We start from the raw sequence: 20,095 nt of genomic DNA on the forward strand, positions 1-20,095 counted from the left end.
TTGTCATCAATGTTAAAACTGGGTATTTGTCTATTAACAGTGGTTAACTTATTATTACACTTGTATGGCTGTTCCAATGCTACTTAAATGTTACTGCATATTTGATCATATTTTTATGATTGCAAGAGTTTAACCCTGGAATTTTCATGATTTGATATTTTTGTTTCATGATTTGATAGTTTCAAATATCTATATCCTGCGCAATGCCGTCGTGGCAAGCTTGAGTCTCGGTAAGGTGGCAAAGGGGTGCATCCTGACTCACAAAGCTGACACCATTCCACCTCTTACTGTATTCACACCTGTGAGTCACTTTCAGCCAGAAATCCAACGATCATCACCATGATATTTCTGCGATATGAGCAGGTAAAGATGGATGCTGTGGTAGATATAGTCTTCCCTACCTTGTAGAGTCTCTCCTCGGGGATCTGTTCTCTGACGGGAGTATAGTCTTGTTGTAGGTCTAATACAAATCCCAGCAGGCCACACTCTGTCTTATTGCCCACCTGCTTTGGCAAGCCTCCCTCCACATCCGGTGGCTGATAAAGGGTGATTGGAAGAGAAGCAAATGGAAACGCAAGCAGAGGAAATGTACATTTATTCTTTGAATCAAGCCATTGGAATGGAAAAAGCAGTTTTTAAAAAATTTTTTTAATTGAGTTATTTTTTTCTCTAGACAATGACATCAGTATACGACTCACTAAGATCTTGGAGGTGTAGGCACTGTTGATAGAGATAGCATTGACTAATAGATCCAATGCCTGGGGGTTAATCTGACCAGGATCTGGTATCAAGCGGTGGTGCACGTCACCTAGGCGACAAAAAATTCAAGCACGACAAATCCATGGTGGCAGATGACCACAATGTATCCCACAGGACATCTGAGGGATGTTGCATTCCAATATTCAGTGAATAAAGTGGATGGAAGTGAAAGAAGTACCGTATTTTCACGACCATAAGGCACACTTAAAAGTCTTAAATTTTCTCCAAAATGGACGGAGCACCTTATAATGCGGTGCGCCTTATGTGTGCACCGAGTTCCAAAATCTGTAAATGTTGTTGTGTGACTTTGATGAGCGCTCCGCTTGACTGACTGGGAGCATTTCCTGCCGACACGCTGCTTATATAGAGGAAAGGCGGATGTGACTGAGGGCAGCATGCGGACGTTAAAGGGGGAGGGTGCGCGTGAAAGAGGACGCTAAAGGCACGGCCCCCAGTAGGTAATCTGCAAGCTATCAGTTACGTGGAGGAACATGCGAATCGAGCAGCCGCGAGAGAATTCAAGATCAATGAATCCATGGTTCGCATGTGGAGGAAACAGGAAAACAAGCATCGCCAAGTCAAGAGGACGAAGCGCCGGGCAAGTTACGCCACCATATGCGAATGGATTGTGGATGCCTGGGCTAAGGTATCTGCTTTGACTGTTGTCCGAGCTTTCGCGAAAGCCGGTATCATTGCTGAACAGCCCTCCGGCAACGAGACTGACTCCGACAATGACGACAGGGAACCCGGCATGTTTGATTGAGAACTTGCCCAGCTGTTCATTTCGGATACAGAAGATGAGGACTTTGATGGATTTGTGGATGAGGATTGATCAAAAAATAACGTGAGTACATTGTTAAATACTTCAATAAAGTACAACCGAACTCAGTTTTGCTCCCGCTGCCTTTTTAAAAACATACACTAGCAGGCATGCTAGCGTATGTTTTAGCGTGCATGCATGCTGCTGTATGTTTTAACCTAGCGTATGTTTGAGCACGCCTACGCCCAATAATACGGTGCACCTTATGTATGTGTTATATACAGAAATAGACCCCGTAACTGAGACTGCGCCTTTTAATACGATGCGTCTTATGGTCACAAAAATATGGTAGCTAATAGTTGTGCCAACATTTGTTAGCATTAGATAAAGAGAAGTTCATGCTGAGATCTCATTTACTGTTTGACACACACAATACATAAACACGATTCAAATATCATGACCTGCATGTAGTATAGGATATTGCAACCCCTTGTTCCCAGATAGAAGAAACCTCCATTAAGACCTATGCAGGATGCAGCTATGCAGCTATAGTGTTTTTTATTGGTTGAATGGGTATCTTCTGGCTGGAAATAACAAAGGGAAGTGCAAAAGACTGTTAGAAGTTGTATTATCAAGTAACGTGAGGGTGGTTTTTCCAGCTGACTGTTGGCCAACCATTCACACTCACAATTACACCAATTGGCATTTTAAAGTGAAGACACGTTTTCGGAATGTGAGCGGTACCCGGAGTAGCCCCAGAAAACCAACACAAGCATGGAGAAAACATTTAACACAACATACACTGTATATAACACAACTTCATTTTACTTGGGTTTACTCACCTACATAAGCCTGTACCACAGTCATTCGGTTGGTGGTGAGCGTGCCTGTCTTGTCGGAGCAGATGGCTGTGGCATTACCCATAGTCTCACATGCATCCAGGTGGCGGACAAGATTGTTGTCCTTCATCATTTTCTACAAAACACAATGGGATGATGAGCGGATTGACTTTAGTGGGATGATTACTGGCAACGATGAATGGCATGAGCTAGGTTTATAACTGGTACTTGTGTCTTAAGGAGCTGTACAAGTCACAGAGATCAGTCAAAACCTCCCTTCTTTGGGACGAGTGACAAACGGGAGATGTGTTGGTCGTGCCAAGATTTTACTGTTATAAAAGAATTGTGGACGCTACTGAGCCACCACTACGTTGCATCCAATTTTTAATAAATTACACAGGATATAATATAATATAATAAAATATATTTGATATATTTTGCATCTTTGAGATAGCTAATAATACACAGTAATTACTTAGCATTAGCATACAATAGCATTTACTCCAAGACAGGAACATGATTGAGCTTCCCTGGTTGTATCTTGTAAGGGAAAGCTTAACCCTTTATAGGGCACACAATACTTGCAAAATTAAAAAACGCTTAGGATAATATTTATTATCATGGTATATCAGTACAATATACTTTTCTTTCGTTATTTCTAATGGCTAATTATTATCATCAAACACAATGTTCTACTGCTTCGTATAGTGAGGCGTGCGCAGTCCATTTTTTACTATTCCTTGCCTATAAATGGCTAGAAAGGTACAAAAACCGTGCACCTGAACTTGTTCGGCTTATTTATTATAATGAGAAAAGTCAAATCACTGCAGCTGACTCCAGTGGCTCCAACTTCCAACAGACCGAAGAGTGCCATCATCTCATTTTCTTGATTGGGACACTTGTTCCATAAAAGTCCATTTTGCCTACCTTGACAGAGTACGCCAGAGAGATGGTGACAGCGAGCGGTAAACCCTCTGGGACTGCCACCACCAACACAGTGACTCCAATGATGAAAAACTTGACAAAGTATTGGATGTAGACCGGAGTGCATTCTGTCACCCACACATGACCTACAAGACACAGCGCACAACATCATGTTCAACTTTTAACATTGGGTTCAACACGGTTGTGAAGATCGTTGTCTGCTAAGATGCACGCACACAGACCTTCAACAACAAAGGTGTCGATGACAAAGTAGAGCACCAGGATGATGACAGTGATTGCGGACATCACCAAACCTATGAAAGAATTACTATTTCGTTAATCACTCTATGTTATCTCGTATTCTAGGTTTTAAGGAATGTTCCAGGAGAATTACAAACACGTTCGCTGTGGGATTAAAAATCTTTTACGCGTCATTGTAAGCATGCCTTCTCTTACGTGACGTGACTGTCTCTGTAAAGGTTCCTTTCCTGTTTTTAGTACGGACTCGAAAGCGGTCCATACCTGCTTTTCCAATTTGAACCGCAAGTTTGGTGAGTTTGCCCTGCAAGACGCTCTTCTCCTTTTTCGGTATGTTGGTCTTCTTCTTCTCTCTGTCTTCCACTTCCCCTCCCTCTGCGCTCTTTAGGGGTTGCATCTCCATGGCGACACCCCCGTCCTGCTTCTTGGCTAAATCAGACACACAAAAGCATATACAGTAGAAGCTCTTTAAGATTAATGTTGCAATTCCAGACTGCTGAAAGATATCACACCTAGAACATCCAGCTCTTGAAAGTGAAGAGAAAAAAACAACTTCAGTCATTTAGCATTCAGAGATACATTAATGTCTGAAATATAGAGTTGAAATGGAGTAAATATGCTGACAACAGCCTAGTTCATTCATTCATCCATTTTCTGTGCCACCTATCCTCACTAGTGTCACGTGTGAGCTGACAATGACATGCAAATTGTTGTATGATGTCAGATTTCTTTATCAACTTTGTTTTAGTAATGAAAACACACACCCAAATCACATATGGCTTTTTACCTTTGTTCTGGTTGTTCTCCACCGCACCGTCAGGTTGTTTTCCTGTGGAAAAAAGAGGGCCAGACACAAAGACAAAGGTGTAGAAAGACAGAATTTTGTTAATGTGCATTGTCATCAACAGTTCATATAGTATGTTGTGTGGACAGCCAACAACACATTTCCAACCCACACAGAAGCAATATTGAAAGGGAAGAGTAATAAAGACACACACGTAGTCCAACACTAGGTGAAGAGACATGATAACAATACGTGTAAGTCCTTCATAGATCATTGACAGTGTTACGCCACTATATACAACCCCAATTCCATTGAAGTTGGGACGTTGTGTTAAACATAAAAACAGAATACAATCATTTGCAAATCATGTTCAACCTATATTTAATTGAATACACTACAAAGACAAGATATTTCATGTTCAAACTGATAAACTTGATTGTTTTTAGCAAATAGTCATTAATTTAGAATTTTATGGCTGCAACACGTTCCCAAAAAGCTGGGACAGGTGGCAAAAAAGACTGAGAAAGTTGATGAATGCTCATCAAACACCTGTTTGGAACATCCCACAGCTGAACAGGTGGGTGCCATGATTGGGTATAAAAGGAGCTTCTCTGAATTGCTCAGTCATTCACAAGCAAAGATGGGGCGAGGTTCACCTCTTTGTGAACAAGTGCGTGAGAAAATAGTCGAACAGTTTAAGGACAATGTTCCCCAACGTACAATTGCAAGGAATTTAGGGATTTCATCACCTACGGTCCATAATATCATCAAAAGGTTCAGAGAATCTGGAGAAATCACTGCATGTAAGCGGCAAGGCCGAAAACCAACATTGAATGCCCGTGACCTTCGATCCCTCAGGCGGCACTGTATCAAAAACTGACATCAATGTGTACAGGATATCACCACATGGGCTCAGGAACACTTCAGAAAACCAATGTCAGTAAATACAGATCAGTGCTACATCTGTAAGTGCAACTTGAAACTCTACTATGCCAACCAAAAGCCATTTATCAACAACACCCAGAAACGCCGCCGGCTTCTCTGAGCCCGAGCTCATCAAAGATGGACTGATGCCAAGTGGAAAAGTGTTCTGTGGTCCGACGAGTCCACTTTTCAAATTGTTTTGGGAAATTGTGGACGTTGTGTCCTCCGGGCCAAAGAGGAAAATAACCATCTGGATTGTTATGGACGCAAATTTGAAAAGCCAGCATCTGTGATGGTATGGGGCTGTGTTAGAGCCAAAGGCATGGGTAACTTACACATCTGTGAAGGCGCCATTAATGCTGAAAGGTACATTCAGGTTTTGGAGAAACATATGCTGCCATCCAAGCAACATATTTTTCATGGACGCTCCTGTTTATTTCAGCAAGACAATGCCAAACCACATTCTGCACGTGTTACAACAGCGTGGCTTCGTAGTAAAAGAGTGCGGGTACTAGACTGGCCTGCAGTCCAGACATGTCTCCCATTAAAAATGTTTGGCGCATTATGAAGCGTAAAATACGGCAACGGAGACCCTGGACTGTTGAACAGCTGAAGCTGTACACCAAGCAAGAATGGGAAAGAATTCCACCTAAAAGCTTCAACAATTATTGTCCTCAGTTCCCAAATGTTTATTGAATGTTGTTAAAAGAAAAGGTGATGTAACACAGTGGTAAACATGACCCTGTCCCAGCTTTTTTGGAACGTGTTGCAGCCATAAAATTCTAAGTTAATGATTATTTGCTAAAAACAATAAGGTTTATCAGTTTGAAGATTAAATATCTTGTCTTTGTCATGTATTTGATTAAATATAGATCGAACATGATTTGCAAATAATTGTATTCTGTTTTTATTTATGTTTAACACAATGTCCCAACTTCATTGGAATTGGGGTTGTACTACTGGGGTCTGTTAATTTGCTAAAGGGAGCAAAGAGGGCGGGACAGAGAACTGTGTGCTCACATACCATTGGTGACTGTGCTGTAACTTGCATCTGTGGAGATGAGCAACTGAGTATTGTCCTCTGTTTGGGGCATTGTATGGGGAAAGAAGGTTTTGAGGACACGTGAGAGAATTTGGCAAAAAGGGGGGAAACAAAAGAGAACCAAAGAAAAAGCTCAAATATAGAATGTGTCTGTTTGCAGATTAGATTCCATAGAACGCCAAAAGACGTATGTGCAAAACATGAGCGACAAATCAAAAAGAAAAGCACACCCACTGCATGAGGAAAAATCAACAATTCATGACATGTTTACTAAATATTACATTAGCTCCAGTATATGACTGCCTGAATGGTTGCGCTTGGAAAGACTGCTGTCACATCTGCACTCTGCAACACACCTTGCACTAGAATGAAAACAAGTATAATTGCAAATTTAAGAACATATGAAGAAGTCGTTGCTGTACGCCACTCAATTCCAGGTTGCTGCATATAGTTTTCTCAATTTAAAGATGCAGATAATGTCTCGAGCATTCCTTGGCACAAGTGAATACTGTGCTTCACTCACTGAGGTACGGCTAGCGGTGTGATGTAATGATTTTATCATTAAGTGCTTCTGAAAGTATGTGAAGCCTCTGTTCAGACTGCAGGACCGATCCCAAACAAATTTGAGCGGAAGACTAATGCTTCACGGCTTGACCAAGCAACTTCCTTTCCAGAGTGTCTCTGGCTCCCTGCGCTCACTGCTGCTCTTTCAATAATTGATTCAATCTGCAGCCTCTCTCTCGGTTTAAGGGAGGCAAGTGGGGGAGTAAGTGAAAGAGGGCAAGAGTGGTGGTAAACAAGTAGGTAAGAGCAATAGAGGAAGATGGATAAGCAGCCAAGAGAAGGAGTGACAACGTGAGACAGCAAAGAGGGAAAGAGGGAGGCGGAGAGGATGTGGGCTAAATTATCGATGAGGTTAAACTGGCATGCTTCCTGTTGAAGCTCTTATCTCAAATCGCCTAGGTACCTCTTTCTCTTGCTCTCTCTCGCTTGCTCCCTGCGTGGATGCACACACACACACGCACACACACACACACACACACGCACACACACAGGGACGTGTGCACATTCACTTAGATTTACGCCCTGAGATTGGGCTACTTTCTCGAATTACAAGTTGTTACAGTTATTCTAACGACAATCGGTCATAATGTGTTGCTTTTTTTTCTACTTTTCTCTGTACCTTTTTTGTCTTTGCCATCTTCCTCCACATCTCCAGCCCCCAGCAGAGTGAAGATGATGCCTGTTTGCGAGTTGACTCCGACAGCCGTCACCAGCATGCGGCCTGAACCCTCCATCACATGAGTACCTAGATGTCCCAAGAGATTTCAGTTCATTTCACTTAACTGAAAACAAAATACAGGCATTGAGAGGTAGCATCACAACATTCCCAAAAAAAGGTTGAGGTGCGATAGATCATCATTCAGCCACTAAGTAATAGTTCTGCAGAGAAGCATGTTGCAATAATAACATTGCAGCTAATAGAAGCAGAAAATCCATTGTAGAAATCATAAACAAAGTAATCATTGTTATTTGGTTGTTTTTCACTTTCCAAAGAGTTGTGCACTATACTTTACACCAGTGAGTCCCAACCAGGATCACAAGGCGCTCTGAGAGATCATCAGGGGTGCCGCAGGAAATGAACCAATTTCACTTAATTTGTCAGACAATTATTAAATATGAATTACAAATATACCTTTGCTAATAGATCCATGCCAGTGATGAATAATGACAGGCAGAACAATAAAATGCCCTTCAATTAGATGGCAGAAGGTGCAATAAACTTGTGTAGCCATCTGTTGTCATTTATACAACAGAACACTCGCTTCCTGCGAGTATATCAGCCTTGTATTCAATTAAACAGGCTCATATTTCACACTGCGCAAGTACATTTGTGGCTAAACTGGGAAACATTGCTTGAATTAATACTACTGTGGTAAATACGGTATAACATGACAGGCATAATCATGGCTGACATAGACATGGCCACATGCTAAAGAAGTAAAGTCAAAGAATGTAAGTACTGACACAAACAAACAGTTGAGAATTGTGCCTTAAATCTACAAGCAAATCTTATAATATTATTATAGATAATAGGCTACATTTTTAATCATGCTTTCTGCTACAACACTGCTCAAAGAGCCAGTAGTGTTGGTGGCTTGTCTGGCGCCCTGCAATGGTCCCCAAACAACGGGTGGGACATCTTTACATTGTAAATCCAATCGTCAACGGGGAGGGGGAGGGGGATGGGTGGTGGGGGCAGACGAAACTTTGCCGCACCACTCAACCATAGCAAAAAAACACCCTTTTTAATATCTGGCCTCATTCATCCATTCATGCGCTCAATGACAAACAGTGCTCTAATTGGGCAACCGCAACCTAGTACCCCCAAAATGTCACTCTCTCCTCACTCCAATTAGAATCATGTGAAAACCAACCTGAAAGCAGCATGGGGTCCTTGTCCACAGACTTGCGAACGTGGTCCGACTCTCCTGTTAGAGAGCTCTCATCTATCTTCAGATCGTTACCTTGAACTAAGATGCCATCGGCTGGTAGCAGGTCCCCTGAAAACAGACAAGAGTTCGATTCACTTTATTCATTCCACCAGAGAGATTATTTTCTTCAGCGTGGGTTTGTCCATTTGTTTGTATTTAACCTCTAAAGTGTTGGTCAAATCGATTTTTGTTGCAATGGTTAAACATTCTTCAGTATTTAGTACTTTCATTTTTAAGTGAGAAGAATACAAACACTGATAACAGGGAAATGTAACAATGGCAAAATTAATTAGATTTGATGCAAAACATGAAACAAAATCCTACCTCTGCCAAGTCTTTTTCAACTAGTACAAAATGAGTCAGAAGCTGTAACATCAAACCAAGTTTCATCTGGATTTGATCCATATTGAGCATTTGGTGGGAATTTGAAAAGAAATCCCATTTAACATGTTCATATGTTTACGTTGTTGTGATCAGCTTGTAATTTATTTGGGATAATATCATCATATGTTCTCCTCTTGAATCTGAATGAATGAATGAATGTTCTTCGGTGGTTCTTTTGTGATGCAGTACATAATTGTAAAAACTGATTAATAGGAAAATTATTATTTGTAACAGAATGCTTTAGTTAAAACACCGTACGATTACAATCTGGTAATATGGAAATTATTTTGTTTTGTAATATAAGAATACATAAAATATTTTGTTAGTACTTCGTAGTCAGCCAGCGCTGCAAGGGATGCAAAGTTACAGATGTCCTTTCACCATCGTTGCTGTCATAATGTGTTGCATGTTTTTGTTTGCACATTAAGGACAAAAGCCCTGTTTTTATTTTAATTGTGAAAACATTGTCATTGTAAAAAAGACCATTCGAGCAACACGTTTTTCCTCATGTTTTTTAGATTGTAGCGTGAAAGCTGCAGCTGGCTCCTAGTGTGGACCGAATGGGTGGCAACAATGGGAAAATGAAATGCCAGTCTTTTAAGGGGAATAGCCCGTCAGCAACATATTGAGAGAAAAATTTCAGAATTATGAACTATGAACTGACCTTTGAACTAGTTCGCGGAGAAAATAAACTTTCCCAACATTGGCGATTGTGTTGGAATAAATACTCAAATGAATAATGCTCACTTGACATATTATTTCCTGTACATACTGTAAAAACACGCATTGTCCGCTCAGAGTTCTCAACCCGCTTACCGTATTTGACCTGGGCCATGTCCCCCACCACCATGTCAGCTACAGGAATCTGGATGACATTTCCTTTCCGTACAACGGTGAACCTTTGTTCCTGCTCGATTCGACTCTGTAGCCCCCGGAACTGTTTCTCTTTGGACCAGTCGTTAAACGCGGTCACCAGGACGACACACGCCACTGACAATAGAATGGCCGCACCCTCGATCCAGTTAGCCTCCCCCTCACCTTCATCCTCCGCTCCAGCCGCCACATTGCCGCACGCTGGACAGAGACAAACACATGGCTCATGGCAGTCATTCAAAGAGAAGACTTGAGAACGAGGTAGCCTCAGACCAGTGACATGATGCGTTTGATCAAGATTTGTATAAACTATTGTCAGCACATATTAATTTTTTAATCTGTACTTAACGAAGTACAGTAAATATTCTTTTTCTAAAATAAATATGAGCTTGGGCCCCAGCACTTCAATGCTGCAATTCGAAAATACCATTTTCTAGGACTCCTGTCACTCATGGGCCCTTAGAATTGTTAACGCTTTTCTCCACTTTACGTGCCCCTGCCCCGAGCCTCCCAGTGACCCTCAACTTACACTCTGAATCTTCTCCGGGAGGCTGGTAGAAAGAAAGGGCGAGAGAGATGATTGCAGCAATCTCCAAAATAATGAGCGTGACATCTTGCAGGGCTTCCCACACAAGCTCAAGGAAAGTCTTGGGCTTCTTTGGGGGGATAAAGTTTTGGCCAAAGGTCTGACATCGACGCTCCAAGTCCGCTGGATCCCCGCTGAGACCTGACAGAGAGAAAAGGAGGGTGGAGACAGACAAAGAAAGAGGAAGAGAAGGGACACTTAAAACACTTCGCTTTTCCATAATATACCTTGCACAACATGGGACTCAGAAGGACCAGATGCACAGTTCCAGTCAGTCACTTCATATGACCAAAACCTCCATCTGTCCATTTCCTACAATGCTTCCTTGTACTCATTAGGGTCACGGGTGAGCTGCAGCCTATCCCAGCTGACTTTGGGAAAAAGGCGTGCTACACCATGGACTGGTCACCAGCCAATCACAGGGCACAAATAGACAAGCCACCATTCGCACTCACATTCACCTTTGAACAATTTAGAGTCTTCAGTGAACCTAACATGCACATTTGTGGCAGGAAGCTGAAGTACATGGAAAAAACCTACGCAAGAATATGGAGAATAGGCAAACTCCACACGGGAAGGCTGCAGCTGAGATTTTCAACCCAAATCTGAAAAACAGTGAGGCAAACGTGATAACCACTAGGCCAACGTACTGCCAGGGGCATAGCTAGTCATATAATGGCTCAAGGCAAACGCAGTCAAGGGGCCTTCCAAATCTACAGTATGTATTGCACTGAGAAAAAGTTTTATTTTCACCTCAACACAAGGTCTTTTGAAATCTCTCACAATTATCTGACAGCTTAAGTTACTACTTAGATGATAATGAATAATATTCATCACCAAAGATTATGGATATTGATAATTACATGAACGAAAAAGAAATTCCTCCTGTTTCCTAAGATAGACAGAAGTCCTTCAAATTTTTGGGGTGGATTATTATCTAACAGAAGAATCATTTCCATGCTTTCACTGTAATTGATAAGAACATTAACATTTAATATAGTTTACCATTTGGACCGCTTTAATACTCACGTCTTCGTGATGAAAGGAGTCACTTGTGTCACTGCATTCTCCTTGGCTGTCACTGAAAGCAGTGCTATATACTGTACAGTGTAATAGCGTCTGGCTCTTGCTCTTGTTGTTTTCGGTTTTGCACATTTATCACAGTGAAAAAGGTTGAAACCTTTGTTAAAAACTATTGGCTTTCCTCTCTTTCTCCTCTCCCCACTCACAACCACACCACCAAGTTTATTTTGCTGCCAACCTCCTCAATCAAGTGTGCATATGTGGAGTAAGATGAACCAGTCAATTCATCCATCCATCCATCCATCCATCCATTCTCTGTACCGCTTATCCTCACTTGGGTTGCAGGTGTGCTGAAGCCTATCCCAGATGACTTTGGGAGAGAGGCGTGGTACACCCTGAACTGGTCGCCACCCAATCGCAGGGCAACTACAGTATGGACAAACAACCATTTCCACTCATATTCACATCTACAGACATTTATTTTCTTCAATTAACCTACCATGCATGTGTTTCAAATGTGGGAGGAAGCCTGAGTACTCAGAGAACACCCATGAAAATGATCATGAAAGATCAAACATTTTAACGTGGTTTTAAGTGCATGAATTAAGACAAAAACAATCATCACTTTGAATCGAAAATCGAAAAAAAAAACATTGTTCATCCATTTTTACGAGACGTGTGGGGGCTGATGGAAATCTCGGCAGCAGAGGCAATTGCCTAATGGTAAGTCCGCCATTGCGCACTGACCACAACCAAAACCATCCATCCATTTTGTATACCGCTTATCGTGCTCAGGATCAAAGCGATCTGGAACCCATCCCAGCGGACTTTGGGCTGAAGGTGGACTACACCCTGGACTGGTTATCAGTCCATCACAGGGCACATTTAGAGACAGACAACCATTCATACATCGTTCACTGAGTGGAAACTGAACCGTACCATAAGACCACCAGTTTTGCAACCAAAACCTTTCGGAGATTATTTCAAAAATAATTTTTAATACCAGAAATCCTTTGAAATGAACTCCAAGGTTACTTTTCTTCTGCCACAATGTGAAGTAGTTCTGCTCACCCTCTTCTCCCCTTCTACCTCCCACCTAAGTGATGCAGTTTCCATGGTAATCACTATGTCATGTCCCAGGCTTCCTGTCTCGAACAGGTTTCTGCTCAGCAACAAGTGAATTCCTCCAGTGTGCAAGGTTTGGATTTTTCTTTTGTTTGTGTTATATTATGTTTTGATTGGCTGTCCGGGAAGGACTACAGCAATGTGCCTGCAGTGGTTGGCTTCAAATTGTGACACTCTCTGTGTACCTGTGCTGTTTGCAGATACTGCACTTGCTGCAGATACTGTTGCTCCTGGCCTTGAACAAATACGCGACAATATGACAACTAACAGGGTTCAGGCCAAGGCGGCGTACAGAGAGTGAGAAAGGGAGAAAACAGGTGATGCTGACTCATGGTCTCACAGCCGTATTCTCTTGGATGTAGTCCATCCCTCCTGGTCCCTCTCTTGATGTCTCATCCATCCCGCCCTTCCTCCCTTCCGACTCATCCTCCCTGGTTGGCTCCCCTCTCTTTATTTGCTCTCTCTATCTCCCCTTGATGTGTCCTTGACAATGCGGCAAGCTGTTCTAGCTTTCTCTTCTCTCCCCCCATCACACACGGTCTCTCTCTCTCCCTGTTTTTTCCATAATTGCTCCTCATCCTTCTCACGCTCTCTTCAATGTGGATATAATGGTCTCATACTGCAGTGCTGGGTGTCCATATCAGTGAGTGTGTGTGTGTGTGTGTGTGTGTGCGTGTGTGTGTGTGTGTGTGTGTGTGTGTGTGTGTGTGTGTGTGTGTGTGTGTGTGTGCGCGTGCGTGCATGCGCTCTCCTTTCTGTATCATATTACAGATGACGTTCTGAATCAGTTACGTATTTTTGCAGAGATACATTCACCATGTGGTTGTATCCTCTGCAATCCCCTGCCAATGATGCATTCACGTACAGATTAATTTAGTGATTCATTATAACTGGACAAAGCTCACAATTCCTCTCTGTGATTGCTGTTCTTGGGATAATTGTAGCTTTTGTTTTGCCAATTCATTTATGGGGGGAAAACGGCAGGCGGGATTTAAGGCTAAATAAAGTTTGTGTAAACAATGATTCTTGTAACTACATACATAAAATTGCACTTGGAAATACAGGGTGTCCAAAAAGTCAATATACACTTCCTTTTTCTATTTTATTGCAGGTATCATTCGGCCATCAGCATCTGGCAACTTAGGCTGTAGTTTTTTTCTTTTTTTTTTTTCTTTTCTTTTTGCAGGTTCTCCCTGTGCTTGCGTGGGTTTGCTCTTGGTACCCCAGCTTCCTCTCACATTTCAAAAACAAGCATGTTAGGTTCATTGAAGACTCTAAATTGACCATAGGTGTGAATGTGGGTATGAATGCTTGTTTGTCTGTATATGCCCTGCGATTGCCCCAAAATCATCTGTGATAGGCTCCAGCTCACCTCCGACTCTAATGTGGTATTGAAAATTGGATGGATGGATGGATTTGTGCTTTGGCTGCTTTTTCACACCAGAGGACAAAAAGTGCAACATAAAAACCTGTGTGGAGGGCAGCAAACTATGTGTAAGTCTGTGTACAATGAGTGTTTGCCAACAGTGGGCAACAGTTGATATGCGTGTGTGTGTGTGTGTGTGTGTGTGTGTGTGCGCGCATCTAGGGAGAGGGAGAAAGTATTGAGTGACAGCAAGTTACTGTAAGTCTTTGTTGAGTGTTGTTCATTGGATACTGCAACCTAGTCAAACCAGCGCTGAATATACAGCACAGTCAGATACACAGGGACACACTCAAATACGTGGCGCAGCTACAACATTATGACCACTACAAGATCAGTATCAAATATTCTGCCTGACAAAGATGATAATGCACACTTTGAATGAGACAGTCAGAGAGGTATCAATTTCACAATGTATTTATTATCATGGCTGTAGTTTGCAGTGGAGGAGAATTGTACTGCATCATACTGAGAGCTGCTAACAATATTTCAATATTTCATTACCTCATTTAACTACATTAGACAGAATCTAAATATTAGACACAGCACTAAATCTGATGGACTGCAGAATAATTCGCAAATCGCAGCCACAACAATAAATATATTGATAAATTCATACCTCTCTGACAGTTTCAATCAAAGCCAAAAATTATTATTCTTGTTAAAGCAGAATATTTGCTGAAAAGCGTGTTTTGGATATTATTATACAGTGGATATAAAAAGTCTACACACCCCTAATTCAAGTGTTTTTGTGATGTAAAAAATAAGAAAAAGTCTTCAAAACTTTTTCCACAGATAATGTGAGCTATAACCTGAACAACTCAATTGAAATAAAACATAAATCTTCTCGAGAAGTAAAAAATAAAAGATAATGTGGTTCCACAATTGTGCACACCCTGTTGCACAGTAAATGGCAATGGAGAACTCTATTCAGAATAAACTAATCAATTTCAAACTCTTGGTAAATGAAGTCAGCAAACACCTGCCACCATTTAAAGTGCCTCTTATTAACCCCAAATAAACTTTAGCTGTTCTACTCGGCTTTTCATTGACATTTTTGTAGTCACATCTTTCAGCACAAATGAATGAGCTAAATTAATTACAAATAAATGCATAAATACATTTGAATGAACCAACTTTAGGTAAAAACTAAATCATGTAAAAAATATTACATGAATCTTGATAATTTAAAGCCTTGGTTGGCTGGATTAAAGAACAAACCCACACTTTGCTATAAGGGGACCATTAGGGGCATTATTCAGGATGAGCTCTTACACTTACTATGCAAATGTCTCTCACACACAAACACACACACAACTGAAAAGTTTTCATAAACACTAGTCAAAAGCTCTCATTAACACTTGTCAAATGCTCTTATAAACACTAGTCAAAAACTCTCGTACGCACGACTGAAAGTCTAGTGCTCTCATAAACACTAATCAAACGCGCTAACATGAACATGTCACTGATCCACACGTCACTGGTGTTCATGCGCACGTCACTGACACACATGCGCATGTCACTGACACTCACGCACTCATGTCAATCACATGCACGCCCACGTCACTGGCACTCACGCGTTCATGTGACTGACGCTCACACCCATGTCAATCATGCTCACGCACACGTTGATTATACTTACACGCAAATAGTGTCAATCTTAATTGATTTGAATCTATGAGTACTGAAAAAAAGGACTTTTTGACCATATTCTAATTTATTGAGATTTACCTACATGAAAAAAAATCATGAAATATTTCACTGAGCATGTGTAGTCTGTAGTGCATCTCTAGTACACGAGTTTCACTTTTTGAATTGAACATAGTAACAATTTAATGCTTTTGAAATTAATCTAATTCCTAGAGATCTATCTGTATTTAATTATTTCATTGATTAGGACAACCCACATTAATCAACATATCAGAAAAAAGAGATTAATGTAAGTGTGCCAGAGTTAACACAGTGGCTAAATTTCATCCTTTGTCCTAAAGTGGACATCAGAAAACACATACAATAAAAATAGTACTTGTATAGTTTCACAAGGCCTGTGACAAGGACTTATTGGGCTAATCTGGGACCTCGGGTATAAAATGTCATGCCATACCATGTGTAACTGTGTTGCTATGGCAATACAATTCCTTCAATCCCTTTGGCCACCCTTTGGTACACCGGCACAGGGGAGCTTATATGAGACTGTCCAGCCATCCTGTCTTCAACAAACTGTATACATTCCGGATCCGCAGTCTTGAGTCCAGGAGCAGACACACCTCCATTTGCACCATTATCCGGCAGCACCCACGTCTGACAGATGGCAAAAAAGAATACACTACAAAGACAAGATATTTAATGTCCAAACTGATAAACTTTATGGTTTTTATCAAATAATCATTAATTAAGGATTTTATGGCTGCAACACGTTCCAAAAAAAGCCGGGACACGTGACAAAAAAGACTGAGAAAGTTGAGGAATGCTCATCAAACACCTGTTTGGAACATCCCACAGGTGAACAGGCTAATTGGGAACAGGTGGGTGCCATGATTGGGTATAAAAGGCACTTCCTTGAATTGTTCAGTCATTCACAAGCAAAGATGGGGCGAGGTTCACTTCTTTGTGAACAAGTGCGTGAGAAAATAGTCGAACAGTTTAAGGACAACGTTCCTCAATGTACAATTGCAAGGAATTTAGGGATTTCATCAGCTATGGTCCATAATATCATCAAAAGGTTCAGAGAATCTGGAGAAATCACTGCACGTAAGCGGCAAGGCCGAAAATCAACATTGAATGCCCGTGACCTTCGATCCCTCAGGCGGCACTGCATCAAAAACCGACATCAATGTGTATAGGATATCACCACATGGGCTCAAGAACACTTCAGAAAACCAATGTGACTAAATACAGTTCGGCGCTACATCCGTAAGTGCAACTTGAAACGCTACTATGCAAAGCAAAACCCTTTTATCAACAACACCCACAAACGCCGCCGGGTTCTCTGGGCCGGAGTTCATCGAAGATGGACTGATGCAAAGTGGAAAAGTGTTCTGTGGTCCGATGAGTCCACATTTCAAATTGTTTTTGGAAATTGTGGACGTCGTGTCCTCCGGGCCAAAGAGGAAAAGAACCATCCGGACTGTTATGGATGCAAAGTTCAAAAGCCAGCATCTGTGATGGTATGGGGCTGTGTTAGTGCCAATGGCATGGGTAACTTACACATCTGTGAAGGCACCATTAATGCTGAAAGGTGCATACAGATTTTGGAGAAGCATATGCTGCCATCCAAGCAATGTCTTTTTCATGGATGACCTTGCTTATTTCAGCAAGAAAATGCCAAACCACATTCTGCATGTGTTACAACAGCGTGGCTTCGTAGTAAAAGAGTGCGGGTACTAGACTGGCCTGCCTGCAGTCCAGACCTGTCTCCCATTGAATATGTGTGGCGCATTATGAAGTGTAAAATACGGCAACGGAGACCCCAGACTGTTGAACAGCTGAAGCTGTACATCAAGCAAGAATGGGAAAGAATTCCATCTAAAAAGCTTCAACAGTTAGTGTCCTCAGTTCCCAAACGTTTATTGAGTGTTGTTAAAAGAAAAGGTGATGTAACACAGTGGTAAACATGACCCTGTCCCAACTTTTTTGGAATGTGTTGCAGCCATAAAATTCTAAGTTAATGATTATTTGCTAAAAACAATAAAGTTTATCAGTTTGAACATGAAATATCTTGTCTTTGTAGTGTATTCAATTAAATATAGGTTGAACATGATTTGCAAATCATTGTATTGTTTTTATTTGTTTAACACAACGTCCCAACTTCATTGGAATTGGGGTTGTAGATAGATAGATAGATAGATTGATAGATAGATAGAGGGGGTACAAAAAGTTTTCAGAGCCCCTTTGTCACTCTTTGTTAAAAAAACAGAATTGTTGAAATTTTTGCTGATTTATTAAAAATGAAAAAATGAAATATCACACACCTATAAGTATTCAGACCCTTGGCTGTGACACTCATATTTAACTCGAGTGCTGTCCATTTCTTCTGATCATCCTTAAGATGGTTTTACACCTACATTGGAGTACAGCTGTGTTTGATTATACTGATTGGACTTGATTAGGAAAGCCACACACCTGTCTATATAAGACCTTACAGCTCACAGTGCATGTCAGAGCAAATGAGAATCATGAGGTCAAAGGAACTTCCTGAAGAACTCAGAGACAGAATTGTGGCAAGACACAGATCTGGCCGAGGTTACAAAAAAATTCTGCTGCCCTTAAGGTTCCTAAGAGCACAGTGGCCTCCGTAATCCTTAAATGGAAGATGTTTGGGACGAGCAGAACCCTTCCTCGAGCTGGCCATCCGGCCAAACTGAGCAATTTGGGGAGAAGAGCCTTGGTGAGAGAGGTAAAGAAGAACCCAAAGATCACTGTGCTCCAGAGATACAGTCGGGAGATGGGAGAAAGTTCTCGAAAGTCAACCATCACTGCCGCCCTCCACCAGTCGGGGCTTTATGGCAGAGAGGCCTGATAGAAGCCTCTCCTCAGTGCAAGACACATGAAAGCCCGCATGGAGTTTGCTTATAAAAAAAAAAAAAAAAAAAAAAAAAAAAAAACACCTGAAGGACTCCAAGATGGTAAGAAATAAGATTCTCTGGTCTGATGAGACCAAGATAGAAATTGTTGGCCTTAATTCTAAGTGGCATGTGTGGAGAAAACCAGGCACTGTTCATCAGCTGTCCAATACAGTCCCAACAGTGAACCATGGTGGTGGCAGCATCATGCTGCGGGTGTGTTTTTCAGCTGCGGGGACAGGAAGACTGGTTACAATCGAAGGAAAGATGAACGCGGCCAAGTACAGGGATATCCTGGACAAAAACCTTCTCCAGGGTGCTCAGACCCTCAGACTGGGCCAAAGGTTCCCCTTCCAACAAGACAATGACCCTAAGCACACAGGTAAAATACCAAAGGACTGGCTTCAGAACAACTCCGTGACTGTTCTTCAATGGCCCAACCAGAGCCCTGACTTAAACCCAATTGAGCATCTCTGGAAAGACCTGAAAATGGCTGGCCACCAACGTTCATCATCCAACCTGACAGAACTGGAGAGGATCTGCAAGGAGGAATGGCAGAGGATCCCCAAATCCAGGTGTGAAAAACTTTTTGCATTATTCCCAAAAAGCCTCATGGCTGTATTAGCTCAAAAGGGTGCTTCTACTAAATACTGAGCAAAGGGTCTGAATACTTATGGCTATGTGATATTTCAATTTTTTTAATATATCTGCAAAAATTTCAACAATTAAGTTTTTTTCTGTCAATATGGGGTTCTGGGTGTACATTAATGTGGAAAAAAATTAACTCAAATGATTTTAGCAAATGTCTGCAATATAAAAAAAAGAGTGACAAATTTAAGGGGTCTGAATACTTTCCGTACCCACTGTGGATAGATAGATAGATAGATAGATAGATAGATAGATAGATAGATAGATAGATAGATAGATAGATAGATAGATAGATAGATAGATAGATAGATAGATAGATAGATAGATTGATAGAATCCCAATTCCAATGAAGTTGGGACATTGTGTTAAACAAATAAAAACAATACAATGATTTGCAAATCATGGTCAACCTATATTTAATTGAATACACTACAAAGACAAGATATTCAATGTTCAAACAGATAAACTTTGTTTTTAGCAAATAATCATAAACTTATAATTTTATGTCTGCAACGCATTCCAAAAAGGTTGGGACAGGGTCATGTTTACCACTGAGTTACATCACCTTTTCTTTTAACAACATTCAATAAACGTTTGGGAACTGAGGACACTAATTGTTGAAGCTTTGTAGGTGGAATTCTTCCCCATTCTTGCTTGTACAGCTTCAGCTGTTCAACGGTGCGGGG

General features: G+C 41.3%; 1 protein-coding gene across 11 annotated transcripts in view; it reads right to left on the reverse strand.

The window, feature by feature from the left end:
* atp2b3b (ATPase plasma membrane Ca2+ transporting 3b) overlaps nt 1–20,095 on the reverse strand; it is a 64,398-nt gene that overhangs the window by 33,655 nt on the left and 10,648 nt on the right. For 7 of the 11 annotated variants that reach the window (XM_061687748.1, XM_061687730.1, XM_061687813.1 and 4 more), the window contains 13 exons: nt 10,572–10,769; nt 9,986–10,243; nt 8,729–8,854; nt 7,474–7,599; nt 7,258–7,287; nt 6,273–6,329; nt 4,328–4,369; nt 3,805–3,969; nt 3,525–3,596; nt 3,286–3,428; nt 2,362–2,494; nt 699–808; nt 402–536 (listed from right to left, as the gene is read on the reverse strand). In XM_061687748.1, the coding sequence (XP_061543732.1) occupies nt 402–536; nt 699–808; nt 2,362–2,494; nt 3,286–3,428; nt 3,525–3,596; nt 3,805–3,969; nt 4,328–4,369; nt 6,273–6,329; nt 7,258–7,287; nt 7,474–7,599; nt 8,729–8,854; nt 9,986–10,243; nt 10,572–10,769 (1,595 nt within the window). The remainder of the gene's footprint in view (nt 1–401; nt 537–698; nt 809–2,361; nt 2,495–3,285; nt 3,429–3,524; nt 3,597–3,804; nt 3,970–4,327; nt 4,370–6,272; nt 6,330–7,257; nt 7,288–7,473; nt 7,600–8,728; nt 8,855–9,985; nt 10,244–10,571; nt 10,770–20,095) is intronic. The other 4 variants (XM_061687777.1, XM_061687806.1, XM_061687758.1 and 1 more) reach the window with 3 other exon arrangements.

This window comes from Phycodurus eques, chromosome 1 (assembly GCF_024500275.1).
Source record: "Phycodurus eques isolate BA_2022a chromosome 1, UOR_Pequ_1.1, whole genome shotgun sequence".
NCBI lineage: Eukaryota > Metazoa > Chordata > Actinopteri > Syngnathiformes > Syngnathidae > Phycodurus > Phycodurus eques.